This window comes from Hyperoodon ampullatus (genome assembly GCF_949752795.1).
Source record: "Hyperoodon ampullatus genome assembly, chromosome: 10".
Classification (NCBI taxonomy): Eukaryota; Metazoa; Chordata; class Mammalia; order Artiodactyla; family Ziphiidae; genus Hyperoodon; species Hyperoodon ampullatus.
The window spans coordinates 35,883,954-35,898,717 of record NC_136923.1 but is presented as its reverse complement, the minus strand read 5'-3'; the positions used below and the strand labels follow the sequence as shown (position 1 = coordinate 35,898,717).

Here is a 14,764-nt window from a genome sequence, read left to right as displayed (position 1 = left end):
TTCGGTCCATCTCAGTAACATCCATCACCTCCTAGTGCATGTGTGCATGTGTGAGTGCGTGTGTGAGTGTGTGTGTGTGTGTGTGTGTCTTTTGCTTTTTTTCTGGGGGAAAATGCCCTGCATTGTCTTGTGTTCTCAGTGATGGTAATTACCAAAGTGAAGGCTTGTCTGTCATCTCCCTGAGAGAGAATGAACATGAATGACAATGAATGCGTGAAGGAAGTGGGGTGGGGTGTGTGCATATGGCGGGTTAGGAGATGACCTTGTGTGACAGTGACCTGTTGATTCATGATGCAACCTGGGCTCTGCCCAGACGGCGCTGGGGGGTGGGGTGGGGAAGGATGGATGCTGAATCTGACCAAGGACAATTTCTGATCTTTCTTCCTCTGATCACATCTCCTAAAGGGAGTTCAGTGAATCACAGGCTTGAATAGCTGATTGCCATCTCAGCCTGCAGAATTTGAGTAAAGCTTTCACCTCTGACCCATCCAGTTTTCAAGTGACAGCCTTTCTCCTGATCACAGCTCACAAGTAGACTTAGAGAGAAGCAAACTGAAAAGATGTGTTTGCAAACTTTGAACAGGTCTGGTCCATACGTTCTAGAGGGCGGCGTGGCCAAACTGGGTGCAAGGGCAGGGAGTGATAATCATGCTTCTGCAGGCTCTTCCCTAAAGCAGCGCTGGGCCTGGAGGACTAGGGGGCCAAATTCCAGAGTGTCGTGATCCCCTCCTTGTAGGGAACTGCTTGCTGTTCTCAGATTCTAGTTCTTGCGGCTTGATGACTTTTCTGGAGGGGGAAACATACTCTTTCATGGATGACTGTGTCGTAATTTACAGTAACCAAGGTAGCGTTGTGCTGAGACCCTTCTGTTTTCTGTGGAAGGCATATATGATGACCATCTGGATACAGGGTTATACCTTTACTGAGTCCCCAAGGCTTCCCAATTAGATGGCTTCAGTGCTTGCTCTGGTGGCTGGATATAGTGTTTGGATGTTTTAAAAACCTGAACAACAACACATGGCTACGTAATTAATAATCACATTTCATGGGTGGGTTTCACTGAGAGTTTAAGTTGAAAGTTCAAGTGATGCTGAAGCTACATGTATACATCGTGGGTTAAAAAGACTCTGTTACATTGTGTCACAATAATGTTTTTCCCCTGGACATTTTTTCATTTCGTTGTTTATAGAATTTTCCTTTCCTTGGTGAAATTAAAATATCTCCAGTTAGATGCCAATATCAACACATTTCCACACGGTTCCATTGGGAGTTGAGGCTGTGACTATAATTTATGTTGAGTACCCAGCCTAGTAAATTAAGTTGTGTTCATAATCTTGACAGATACATTCTGAAAATGCATTTGATTCTGCAGCAAACATTAAAAACAGAAAATTTTTGTTTCCGTGAAGGATAGTTCTCATTACATTTTTGGCTTCCTGTGCTCTAGAAAGGGCTTCAAATGTGATTTGTCACTCTACATTTAATTAGCACGACGAGGCACTTCCTTTCTGCATTGAGGAAATATTACATGACGATGCGGCAGTTAGGGAAGCGGGGTCAGATGGCGGTGGGAGGAGAAATGGATCAACCGTGGCGCTAGGATAAGTACACAGATCCTCAGGAAAGCTCCCCAAGGTGGGCACGGCCTGTCCAGAAGTGGGATGAGTTGCATCTCCCTGTGCCAGGGGTGCCGGGAGGCTGAAAGCCCAATTACTAATGAAAAATGGAGTGTGGGTGTCAGGTGAGCACAGGAGTCAAGACCTAGGCCAGTGCGTGCTTGTGCTGCATAGGGTGCAGTCTGTCTGAGCAGGATCAGAGCTGGTCCATGTTCTCTGTCCCCCCGCCGCCCGCATTGGAATGGTTTCGGAGGGCACACAGATGCACTCTGGTTATCAACTCTGTGGGCTCCATCTGGTCTCCCTCTGTTCAGACCAACTGCAGGGCCCCTTCTACACGAAGGGGGGTGGCTTGAGGAGCTCCTGGATCCACGTGTGGGTAGGAGCTTGGCACCTGGTGTCCTCTGGCCTCTGTGGTCTGAATGAGTGTGCAGTTTCCATCCATCCATCCATCTTCATCATTAAAGCCAGCCTTCTCTCCAGCCCCTCTCCAGAGGGAATCAGAGAGAAGCTGCATCAGGCTTTTTTTTTTTTTTTCTCTCACTCATCCCCTACATGCCATATTCACTTTAGTTTGACTCAGCCTTTGCTCTTCATCCATTGTTGCTGCATCCCAGTGACCTGCAAATTTCCCCAAGGAGCAAGTAAATAAAGGAACACAGCTCTGCAGCCACGAAAACGCTGTCCCCTTCCCAGCAAATAGTAATGCCTCATCAGATCTTCCAGATGAGGACTGCAATATACAGACACTAATTAGTCCAGTATTTCACAGATTAGAAAAAGAAAAAAGATCCCAGAGTGGGGAAAGTTTTGTTCATTTCTTTTTCTTTCAACGTTCGAGGATTTCCTTTTTACAAAAGACACGCCGGTGGACTGAGGGGAGACTGTTCCCCACTCATCCCAGATGGGAGTCTGCCCATCTTCAGGACAGGAGGACTTGAGAGGAATAGATTTTTCTTTTCCTTTTTTTTTTTTTTTTTCCCTTACCTGTTTGGAAGTTGGGTTTAAGGAGGAGACCGTCATTTCCGGCTTGCAAAGAATTAGGTGGTTAGGTTTTATAATGTGGAAGCCTGAGCCCCAGCTGGCAGGTGATGGTGTAGGTGGCCCAGTAGAAATGTGGGTGGTGGACCGGAATCAGATGACTCTCAGTCCCTGATGTGGCCCCCTCGGAGAGGCTCGGGCATAAAGATAAAGGAAAATGGGATATTCCACAAACATTGAACCTGTAGAATATCCCACACCTGTTATCTAGTCACCTCAGTCTAAAAATTAGCAAGATTTTTTGTCTTTTTTTAAAAAGCATGATTCCGTCTAAAGCCATAAAAAGGCTTTTTTTTTTTCTTTTTTAATCTAAGAGAAGAACAGATGCTAACAGATGAGATTTCACTGGCTGATTCATTTGTTTCAGATGCTTGAACGGATGCTTTAGAATTTTCTGCCTGAGCTACAGCACCAAGCTCGTTAGTCGGAAGGCGTTTGTGGCTAAGGCCTTGAAAGGGAAAAGTCTCAAGTGGGCTTATTTCTACTGAAACAGCATTTCGGGAGAAATGCAGGAAAAAGCAAACCCAAGGCCCCAGAGAGACCCCTTCCAAGCAAAGCACTCCTCCGGAAGGTGGAAGCAGGGCCGTGGCTCAACTGCGGAGCCGTGGTCTCCTGTCGCGGACGCTGCTCGTGGTGGCTCCTTTTCATGAAAGGGAACGAGCAAGGCTTAACAGTTTTCCCTTCCAAGCAGAGACTCAGAGAAAGGGAAAGAGTGAGAGAGAGCAAAGGAGGGGGGCAGCCGCTCCACAGAGAAATGAAATGAACACAACTTCCTGATGCTGGCCAGTAAAAAAAAAAAAAAAATTAATAAAAAGATTAAGCAGACCTGCGTAAGGTGGGCAGCTGACTCCATTCCAAAGTCCTGCATCCCTAGTTTACCTGAACTACCAAAGACTGGCAGGCCCCTTGGCACTGGGCTGACAAAGTTCCTTTTATATATGCCAGTCCATCATGACCTCCTGACCATCCAGCTCCGCTCTCTGCAGTGACCAGTGCAGGATGCAGGGAGATGTGGACAGGACAGGAAGCTCAGACACCCCCATTTAAACTAACACATACACCTGCATGCCCAAACCAACCCAGGCGACACCTCAGGTTCCATCTTAACACGTCCGCGGGAAATACCACCACACCCAAACCTCATCCGACATTGTCCGTCTTTAATTCAAAGCCAGTCTGGGGATGCCTCTTTGGAAGCAGTGTGGTCCAGTTTCAAGGACACTGGGAGTCAGGGAACCTGGGTTCTAGTCCCAGTTCCAGCGTTCACTTGCTGTGTGACCTTGGGCAAGACACTTAACCTCTCTGTGCCTCAGTTTCCCCATCTGTAAAATGGGGGTAATAATGTCGACCTACCTCACAGGGCTGTTGTGAGGAATAGCTAAGTGATTGTAAAGCACTTTGAACGTATAATTGCTTATTATTAAGACTACAACAATAATAATATCATATGCCTGTTTACTACCAGAACTTTAAGAAATTCTTGTTTTTCTTTGACCTCTTCTCTGTTCTGTAGTGATCCATCGAGAAAGAGAATTCTCCCCTTTTTGAGATATCTAGGAAATGCATAAAGATGTAAACAGAAGTAACTCTTCAGGTTGTTTTCTCACATCTTACAAAAAGTAGATTTTTTGCACAAGAAGTTGCTTCGGGGTGGGGGGGTCGCCTCTGAAATTCTCAGCTGATTCCAAGCAGTAGTTGAGGAGTCAGTACACCTGATGCTGAGCCCAAGATACCCAGAGGTATTCAAAAGTAACCTTAGTGCAAAACCTTGAAGTTCCTGAAATGTCTAGAGAAGAGAAGGGTTACAAGCCCTGGTCTGTGCAGACTGGAGGCTGCGTGCATGTGTGCGTGTGTGCAGGGCGTGGAGAGGCCCAGGATGTGGGGAAGCCCGGCTCCTGGCTGTGCTCATCCACAGCCAGGCAGGGTGGGTGAGCCGTGTAGCCAGTGGGAAGAGTGGTGCTAGCAGAAGTCCCCCAGGCCCGTCCTATGCATGACTGAGAGGGTCCCTCCCAGCCTGGAGGTCTGCTCCAGTGATGTCTTCTGTGCTGTGACCTTTGTTCCACTTGGGAAACAGGCCTGGCCCCCGATTCTGTTCCCATGTGTGCAGACTGTCTTAAGTCTAGGAGCTCGTGGTGGGTTTTCTGGATTCTCACAGCAGAGTCCATGGGGCCAGAGAACAAGGTTGACCTCTTCACACAGCACCATGGGTGGTGACGTGGGTATGGGGGTGACCCCTGTGAAAATGTTGAAGCACAGCTGTACCTGCTAGTTGACAGCTGTGGCCCCCAGCAGTTTGAGTGTCCTCACCCCCTGCTAACATCCCAGCCCTGCACCAAACCCCTCTTGTGATTCAGTAACTAAAGGGCGAATGCCTGGTGTAGCAGGAACCTCTGGGAGCCTATTCTGGTCCGAAGGCCCAGCTCTGCTCTGACCGGGTAGTGCCCGGGATAAACCAGTTATTAGGTATGTGGTATATCATCCCTGAAAAAGAAGCTGGTCAGCTCTATGGGCACAGGTAAGGTGTTTATCCACTGTCACAAACGATCCCTCTGTCCCTGACCAACTCTGATGTCGTTTATTAAATACTAAAGGGAGCGTATGTGCTCACCCCCGCCCCCTGTCTGTCACCCCATCTCAGAGGCCCACAGTGACCATCTGTCTTCTAGATCTAAGTCTCTATACACCAGAGCCTCAGCAGAACAGCTCTAAGCAATCCATGTGGCTGGTGTCTCCACATACCTTTCTGCACAGTCCTTCCAAATTAGAAACTGGAAAACAGTAACTGTCTAGGTAGGATTTATGGAACGGTCTAAATGGAACGTGAGAATCTTGCCCAACGTGGGCCTGGCTGTGTGCTGAGTGACGGCCCTGGTGGTGGCTGGTGGCTGAGACCAATTGGTAAAGGACAGCCAGAAGTTGTCGGGGCTACCTCCCACCTCGCTCGAAAGGGAAACAAGGCTTCCCTGGAACCTGGTTCACAGTCAAACTGCAGATACCTCTGTCCTTTTCCCTAGGACCTTAAAAGAAGAGTAGCTTTAAATGTAGAAAAGTTGTAAGAGACAAGTCAAGTTTAATATGTCAGATTGACAGACTCAGCAAACTCGGTGCCCAGCACCAGAATCCATGGTGCTAAACTCTTAAGCTCCTGGATGGAAGACACAGTGCAGGCCAGAATCCATCGTAGGGACACAGATGTAGGATCGGGCCTCAGGCTCTTCTTCAATAGCTTATTCTATGGTGTGACCTAATTAAAACTTCAGTTGATCCACAGGATTATTGGGTACTGGATTCTCTACTCTTAAAGGCAGGCGATCGTTCCTCTCTTAGTAATTATTATTTTCAAAAGTCTTTGAGACGATAGAATTACTGAAAATAAGGAAAGTTACATGATGTCATCGCAGAAGGTCTTAATTACTGTGGCGTGTAATTGACTAACACCCACCTAGTAGCCCTCTTTAGCCCAAACGTATCACGATTTGGTTATCCACAGGCAGGAGCTTGCGAACACTCATGGTTCCTTGGTTGGGTAGCTACCTGTACAAATTAGTTCTCCCTGGCACACTGTAGCCCTGAGAGAGGTGGCTGTTTGGGGTGATGGGAAGGCACATCATTCTAAGGCACAGTGAAGGCAACCCATGCCAAAGGCTAACTCAGAGAAGCCATGAGAAGGATGTTTCTTCCCAAAGTAGAGAAAGGTCGGGGGAAATCACAGGAATCCGGATGGGGGAAGAGCCCAGCTCCAGGAAAAGATGGTGTTGCCTGTCTGAGGGCGGGTTATCATCAAGTTCTACAACTTTTTGGTCTCAGGAACCTTTTATGCTCTTAAGAATTATTGAGGACCCTTATGTATCAATATTTACTACATTAGGAATTAAAGCAGAGATTTTTAAAACGCAGAATATGCAAGCACAAAGATGCCGGAGAGCTGAGATCCCCAAGGTTCATGCAGCCTTTGAAAAACCCCACTGTGCTCTCCGGAGAGGATGAGAGCGTACAAGGCCGAGAGCATCCTTGTCTTATTATGCAAAACACAATGACCTCTTGGACCCCTTAAGGTGTCTCAGGGGGCTCCAGGGTCCTAGGGCCACACTTTGAGAACTGCTGCTCTGGGGGATTGATCCCATATCCCCCCCTAAAGGAAAAGGGTGCTGGAGCCTTTTTCCAATCTCCCGCCCCTACCTTGAACTGTCCCCTAACTCCCAGGCCCGTCCCCAATCCCAGCCCACTCACCTATACACGGAGGTGCCTGAGCCCCCAGCGTCCAGCCCGCGTTCAGGCTGAGAGTTGTACCGCACAAGCCATGTCTCACTGCCGGTGCTGATCTGGAGGAATGGTGGTATGAATTCGTGTGTGAGAGAGAAGTGTCTGTAAGGATCTCAGCTCCTGAGAGTGGCACGGTGGAGACAAGGATATGTGCTGAGTGTAGGACCAGTTTTCGTGATACCTGGTGATTTCTGTCATTGCCGTGATACAAGAGTGCTGCTGAGTTAGTTGTAAGAAGTTTCACCTTGATTGAGTGGCAGCCACAGTCACGTGGGGTTGCAGTCGTGAGTGAGCGCATGGTGGGAACTGGATCCTGGCACTCTTCCCCGTAGACCCAAAAAGGTGGGGCGGCATGGTGTCACTGGAACAGCAGAACTGCACATCGCGATCCCTAGCTGAGCCTTCACTAGTGTGGGCAGGTCACTTAACCAAATGGGAGTAATCTTGGCTCTCCCCTCCCCAGCCCTCCCTCCCAAGATGTAGTGGGATAAAGTATGTTACATTGCAGTGACAAAGATGCTAGCAGAATAGGTCTCGATTTGTGACTTCTGCTAAGCCCACATTTTAAGTAAAACTCTCTCTGTTATCAGGAAACTGGCAAGCATTTCTCCAATGCTGGTGTTAAAACTACAACCAAGAATTAAGGTGGAACTAAAACAGATAGCTCTGTCAGATCAGAGGAAATGTTACAGATTGCTTTAGATAATTTTTTTTAAGTTGCAGGGAAATGTCATAGATCACTTTAGGTAATTTTTTTAAACTTCCCTTTATCTTTCAAAATGAAGGTAACAAACGCCATGTACACAGCTGAGTGCCACCCCCAGGGTAACTTACATGGTAATGTTACAGCTGACTTTGCAGCCAGGGTTGGAATCACTGTGCATGACTCACGGGCATGCCTTCCTGGTAATTCTAGCCCTTTATGTTTATATATAACTCGAGGACTGTTCATAATGGACGCAAAGGCCACCCCATCACATTTTCCCTGGTGGAGAGCAATGACAAAAGAAGGGGTGTGCCTGTGTGTGATGTGTGTGCATGTGGGGATGCAGGGGAGGTGGGATGGCTTATAGATGAGCAGGTGTATGCTATGAGAATTTAATCTCCAGTTCTTTCTGCCGAGGGAGCTAGTCTAAAATGATCCCTTCTAATTGGGTAGGGGCGGAAGCCTGCTAAAGGGTTAACCAGAACTCGCCTTTAACAAGATGACCGAGCAGGGCCGGCCTTGGCTGCGGGAGGCCTGCCTGTGATAGAGACCGGGCTCTGCTCTTCGGCTGGAGCCTGAAAGCCTGGCACTCATACCCGAAGATGGATGGCCTGGCCCAGTCCCGACTGGAGACTCACATCTCTTATCTGCACGGTTACAGTGTAGGTTCAGGAGGGGTTCCTGGGCGTTTCTACGTGCTGAGAGCTGGCAGGCGACCGGTGTGAGTGATGGAGCTAGCTTAGGGAGACAGGCAGTGAAAGCATTTCAGATGCACCAGGTAGGAAAAACTTAACCCTGAAAGTGGGCAAGAGAAAGGAAGGTAAATGAATGTTCCTACTTGAGGTTAAAATATCATACACTTATGCTATTGCTTCAGAAATATTTACAGAGATTTTATAGTTTGGGTTTTTTTTTTTTTGGTGACTTAATCATTCACTAGAGTAAATATCTATAAAATTCCAATTAAATGGTGTCTAAAATTTAAAGCAACAGTCTACAGGCAAAGCGCCAACATTTCTTTTTTTAACAAAAATATTTATGAGAACATCTAGCATTTAAAAATCAACCAGAAACTAGGCTTGATTCTGTTTAATATTTTATATGATTGGACATCTTAAAACAAATCAATAATGTTTATATTTTATAGAAATTCTGTGTTTATTCAAAACCATAATTCTACTGTGATGTTAATGGAATGACTTTATATGGCTTTAATTGTGTTGGTTTAAATGCTAATGACCACATTTCAATTTAAAATACTATTTTGCTGATAGAGGTAGACACAGATATGACATATGAAAGAATAGATAATTTTACTGATTGTAAAGTGTTTATTTCAAGAAAAAAATGTTCTCTTTTTTTTTTTAAGGGCTGTGAAAAAAAGCAAATTTTTCAAGGGTTTAAGATAGACTTCTGCACTTTGGGAATTGGAACTTGTGCCTATGGAATTTTTGGAGCAGCCTAAGCTACCTTGATATGTGTGCTAGAAAACTTTTCATTATCATGTTTTGTGATATGTAATAAATTCAGGGTGCTGTGCTTAAGCTTCGTTTCAATTCAAGTTTGGGAACATCTGTCTCCCTCATTCCCAACCCTGGCAGATGCCCCTACTCTCCATAGTACCTCCCCCCTCCCTCCCTGTCTGTCTTTCCTCAGATCCCCTGTGAAAGAGTAAAGTCAGTCTCTGACTCTTAGAAGGTGTGTTCCTTCCTGCGTGGAGCAAGCAAAATATAATCATGATTTCTGAGCCTCTGCTTTCCTGTCTGGGAAGAGTGATGCTTTCTCTCCTCCTTTGATGTCTCTTTAATAAATATGTTGTCCTTATTTGTCTTTGGACGTGGCCTCTTGGGCCACCTCTCAATTTCCTCCATGATTTATGTTGCAAACAAATTCTCTGTCCTGTGTTTGTTCACTGCTCTCTCCTAATCTTGTGTATCATTGAAGACATGCTGGAGACAGTTTTTGTTTTTATTATGCAATTATGTCATATGTGTATTTCAGTGAAATGTCAACCCGTCAACAGAGGATGATGTTAAAAATTATCCAAATAAATAGTTTTCTATTTCTTCTAATCAGACCTAGTCCAGTCAGTTGAATGACAGTGAATAGGATTATCTGCTGTTATTTAAACAGAGTTTTCCTGGCCCACACTGCCTTGGGACATGGATGAAGGTACATAATTTACCTGGGGATGTTGACTCGGTGCATTGTCACCTGTGTGTGTTTTGTGGCAACGGAAGCGGGTGTCTCAAACCTGGTCTCTTGTTTGGGAGCCTCAGATATGTAACAGCTCTTTCTTTGCAGTGATCCAAAATCAGATGGTGAAACTCTGGCTTCGTTTATCTTCCCTTGATAATTGTGCCCTACGGAACACTGCCTGGATGAATTGCAGGCTGTTCAGTAGTACTGGGCTTAACCTTGCTGCCCAGGCCTGCGGCTCTGCTGTACAAGAGCTTTCATCCACTTGGCATTAGAGTTGCCTTCTTGACGTTTCCCTGAGAATGGTGCGGGTCTGCCTCTAAGACAGATGATTTCCCAGGCTCAGATGTGCTGGAAGCGGGGTCCTGAGAGAGGAAAAGAGTGAGCGTGTGTGTGTGTGTGTGTGCATGTACATGTGTGTGCTTGTAGGTGTACGTGTGTGCACGTCTGAGTGCGTGTGTCTGGTGCCTGTGATCAGAGGGACAGGTGAGCGAGAGGCAGCCTCACTGACCACACCACAAGCTGTTCTGGGTTTGGCCCTGGGACACGTGTGTCCTTCCCCTGCGAGACCACAGCCTTCTTAGCCGGGAACCTTAAGGCTTTGACTCCAGGCAGCTCATTCACCCCCACAGTTCATAAAATGGAAAGGTCTGGGGCTCCTGTATGCAAAGAATGGTTCAAACCAGACGCAGCCTGGTGTGCCGTCTTTAAAAGGATCCTCTCGTAGGCTGAGGGCTATTACAAACGAAGCCATTTTCACGAGAGCCTCTTGGGCGGTTCCATATGACTGCAGAAGACCGGTCTGAGCGTTCCCACACTCGTGGGCTCGGTCCTGCCGGATCTGGCAAGATGGGGGCCACCCTCCCCTCCTCCCCTCCCCCCACCCCCTCCACTGCCGGGCGTGTCTCAAACGTGGTCACCATGCTTTGTCTGTGCTCTGTACCACCCGCTGCCGGGGCTTGTGGAGGAAGGACAGGGAAGTGGTCTCCCCCTCACACTGGGGGGTGTTAGCTGCAGATGGAGACCTGCATAGCCAGGGCCTCAGATGTTCTCCACACCTTTAGTGGCTACTGAGGTGTAGACAGATGGCCGGCAGGTGAGGGGGTACCACCCGGGTACAGGACGGGTGACCTTAGACCGGGGACAGGGAGGGAATGCCTCTTTCCGATGCCAGTCTTTTTGTGTCCAAGGATAGAGTAACTGTACTCTCCCTATTAGCATGCCATTTTCCTTCAAATTGTTGGTCAAAACATCATAATTTTCTCAGAGCCAGCAACTACCCCTCCCCCTTAGGTAGTCCATAAGCATCTCGAATATTTCCCTAGAGAAATTAAGTACAATGGGAGGGCTTCTCCCAGGCCCTGTCCCACTGGAACCAGGGGCCCAGGGTGAGGAATGCCGGTTGTGAGGGCCTCAGGGAAATGCAGAATGTCCGCAAGGGGCCTGAAGGGGTCACCTGGCAGGTCTGGCACTGCCTCCAGAGGCTGGGGCCCCTTTCAGTGTGTTGTGGTCTTCAAGAGGATGACCCAACCATTGGCGAGTTCTCCGCCTGAGCACAGGCTGCAGGCCCAGGTGCCAACAGATGGCCATGGAGCCTGGCCCTGCACAGCAGCCCAGGTCTGTGCGTGTCTGTCCATCGCGTTCTGGTCCTGAGTGTGCTGGTGGCTGCAGTGTGTTGTGTCCCTCCCTCGTTCCCATGGCTTTGAAGCAGAACCAGTGGCCCAGTTGGCTGCTTGGTCTGCTTGCCCTCTGGCACCTGCACTAGGCTTCTCATCCTGGGCACAGCCAGCGAGCGCTTGCCACCCTCCCTGTAAAACAGCCGCGCCGTGCTCCTCGTCCCGTCCGAGGCTCCGGGAGATGGCGCTCTGCAGGCCATCCTTCTGTAGACAGTCATTTAGACATGGGCCTGGGCTCTTGGCCATGGCAGACCCTAGTACTAGTAAGCAAGCACTGTTCCCTGCGAGTGGGGGTATTTGAAAAGGCGGTCACTGGCCTCAAGCATCCCAGCCCAGGACCATCTTGAACTCCTGACCACACCCTACATCCCTGAGGCTGCAGGGACACCATCAGTTACATTCAAACAAGTGGTCAGTTCCCTGGACTGTCCTTTGGAGAAACCTTCCCCTCCCACAACTGAATCAGGCAGGAGCAAAGCCAGGACCCAGGCTGGGCCCAGGCCACCCGTGTTGTCTAACCTGTTTTGCCATTTTCATTGATCTAGGCGGGATTAAGGACACTGCACGACATTGGGCCAGAAATCCGGCGTGCTATATCATGTGATTTGCAAGATGATGAGCCGGAGGAAACAAAAGGCGAAGAAGAAGAAGATGTGTTCAAAGTAATTATTCCACGCCTAGCTACACACTGGCCACTTGGAAATAGCGGGGCAGGAGTCCAGTTGGGGCAGTTAACGATCTGCCAAAGAGCCTGGAGAATGCACACCAGCCCCAGGGCCTAGAGGGGCTTGTGGACCATGCCCTCCCCCCTGCAGCCCCTCCCCGTTCAGCAGCACCCCTTCTAGGGCCAGGCCTGCTCCTTCCCTGAGCTTGCCCCTCTGCCCCACACTGGCCACTTCGGAGGAGCTTGGTCACAACCACTGGCCGGCGTGGATGAGCATCCTGGGTCCTTCTAGCAGCTGCTGGCCCTCCCTATCCCTTCTTCCCTGGGCCGGCTCTTTGATCTGCCAGCGGGCCCTCCACTTCCCAGCCCCCGGCCCAGAGACCTGCCTGCCGCCCAACCTCAGCCACTGGGGCTGCCGACAGCCCTGCTGGGCGAAAGTCAGCTCACCTTGGAGCAACCGGAAGAGTGCACTTGAATGACAGCCGAGCGCTGGCTCCCCAGCTCAGGAATCGGTAACCTTCCTCATTTCAGGGGGACCAGCTGACACACACAGTCACCCTGGTCACTGAGACACTCAGATTGTTTTACAGGGATTCTATGGAGCTTACCTAGAATTTGTTTTTCATGTAGAAAAGAAATTACCTAACATAGCTAGCCTGCATCAAATATTTGTTAAATTACCTGGTGTTGTCTCCCATTATTTTGCAGAGAAATGGTGCCCTGCTTGGAAACCATGTCAATCATGTTAATAGTGATAGGAGAGATTCCCTTCAGCAGACCAATACCACCCACCGTCCCCTGCATGTCCAAAGGCCTTCAATTCCACCTGCAAGTGATACTGAGAAACCGCTGTTTCCTCCAGCAGGAAATTCGGTGTGTCATAACCATCATAACCATAATTCCATAGGAAAGCAAGTTCCCAGCTCAACAAATGCCAATCTCAATAATGCCAATATGTCCAAAGCTGCCCCTGGAAAACGGCCCAGCATTGGGAACCTTGAGCATGTGTCTGAAAATGGGCATCATTCCTTCCACAAGCATGGCCGTGAGCCTCAAAGAAGGTCCAGTATTAAAAGGTAACGTTTAAGATGTGTTTGCACTTGGTATTGTAGTGTCAGCCCAAGGCAGGTCTTTCTCCCGTCTCTGGCACAGGTGGGAGGCTCCCTGCGGGCACTGGTGTTAGGACCTGTGAGTGCCTCCAGGTCACAGCTTCTTCAGGCACTGGCCATGTGATGAACCCAAAGGATAAAGGGCCACCTGCCACCCTGCATCCTGCTCTACGCGATGCCCCTTAACACAGGAGCAGCTGCAAACTCTGCCTTCCCCGACTGTACCACATACTTAGGGACTGGCAGACTTTTCCTGTAAAGGGCCAGAGAGTAAATATTTTAGGGTTGGAGCCTCATACAGTCTCTATTGTAGCTAGTCACCTCTGTTATCGTAGCAAGAAGCCAGCCATAAGCCATATGTAAGCGCACGGCTGCAGCTGTGTCCCGGTAAACCTTTATTTGTGGACACTGAAATGTGAACTTCATGCACTCACGTGTGATGAAATATTTTTCTTCCTTTGATTTTGCTTCAGTCCTTTAAAAGAATGAAAACTGTTTGTAGCTGATGGGCCATGCAAAAACAGGTGACGGCCTGTATTCAGCCCATGAACCATAGTTTGCCGACCCCTGCTCTAGGGAGTAGCTTGATATATTTGCTTTTTAAATTTTGCTAGAAATATTTAACTTTTATCTTCTCCCTCCCTCCCATGTTATGCCTTTCCTGGATAGAACCCGCTATTATGAAACTTATATTAGGTATGTGCTCATTGCCTGTATTTATGTGTTAAATACTGTGTGTCCTAAGTGGGACCAGATGGCCTCTCTGAGTGCTGAGAGATGAGAAAGCCCTGGGAGCCAGCTAGCCTAGTGCAGGGTGTTACAGCCCAGGGCTGTGGACGCAGAGCTTTCAGATCCATATCTGCACAGACTGTGTTACCATCCAAGGACCTAAGTTCACATGCAGCGTGCCCACAGCTGTAGCCCCGCAGGCCTCAGTGCGGTGCTGGGAGAGCCCCTGGCCTGTGGAGCTGGGCAGTCGTGCTGCTGTCTGGGGTCAGGCCTCTTGTGGAGGCTTTGTAAAAGCATGACCCCCCACCTCCTGAAGTCCAGGAGCCAGGCCTTCTCCTTTGTGTCCTGAGCAGCCCCCTACCCACAGGTAGTATACCCTGCTCCCTGTTTGTTGAACCCAGTTGGACTGTGGGTGGGATGGTCATGGTGTTGGGGACAGGGAGGACAGATGTCCTGGTTTAATGATCTCAAGTTAGAAGTTACTTGAGCTGGAGGAGGGTGGGAGAGAGTGAAGAGCTTGGAGGAAGCACAGTCCTCTGTTTGGAGAGCAGTGATGCCACAGAGCCTGGCCGGCTTCCCTGAGGGCCGAGGCCAGGACATCTGGGTTTCAGGGAGACATCACGACAGTCCTGGGGCAGGGCTGTCTTTGAAAACGTGGTGGACATTGTCCGGGAGAGTCTCCCTCCCCTGGGACCCTGTACTCAAAACTCCTGTCCCCTTTCCTGGGTCAGATGCAGTGTGAAGTTGGGACCCTCTTTGCT

At 48.8% G+C, this 14,764-nt stretch overlaps 1 protein-coding gene across 5 annotated transcripts in view; it reads left to right on the top strand.

The window, feature by feature from the left end:
- The window catches only part of CACNA1D (calcium voltage-gated channel subunit alpha1 D), a gene marked incomplete at both ends in the record, with an annotated part of 464,657 nt that overhangs the window by 441,967 nt on the left and 7,926 nt on the right, over positions 1-14,764 (top strand). For 4 of the 5 annotated variants that reach the window (XM_079713181.1, XM_079713184.1, XM_079713182.1 and 1 more), the window contains 3 exons: positions 12,047-12,163; positions 12,874-13,241; positions 13,944-13,970. In XM_079713181.1, coding sequence (XP_079569307.1) covers positions 12,047-12,163; positions 12,874-13,241; positions 13,944-13,970 — 512 coding nt within the window. The remainder of the gene's footprint in view (positions 1-12,046; positions 12,164-12,873; positions 13,242-13,943; positions 13,971-14,764) is intronic. The other variant, XM_079713185.1, reaches the window with a different exon arrangement.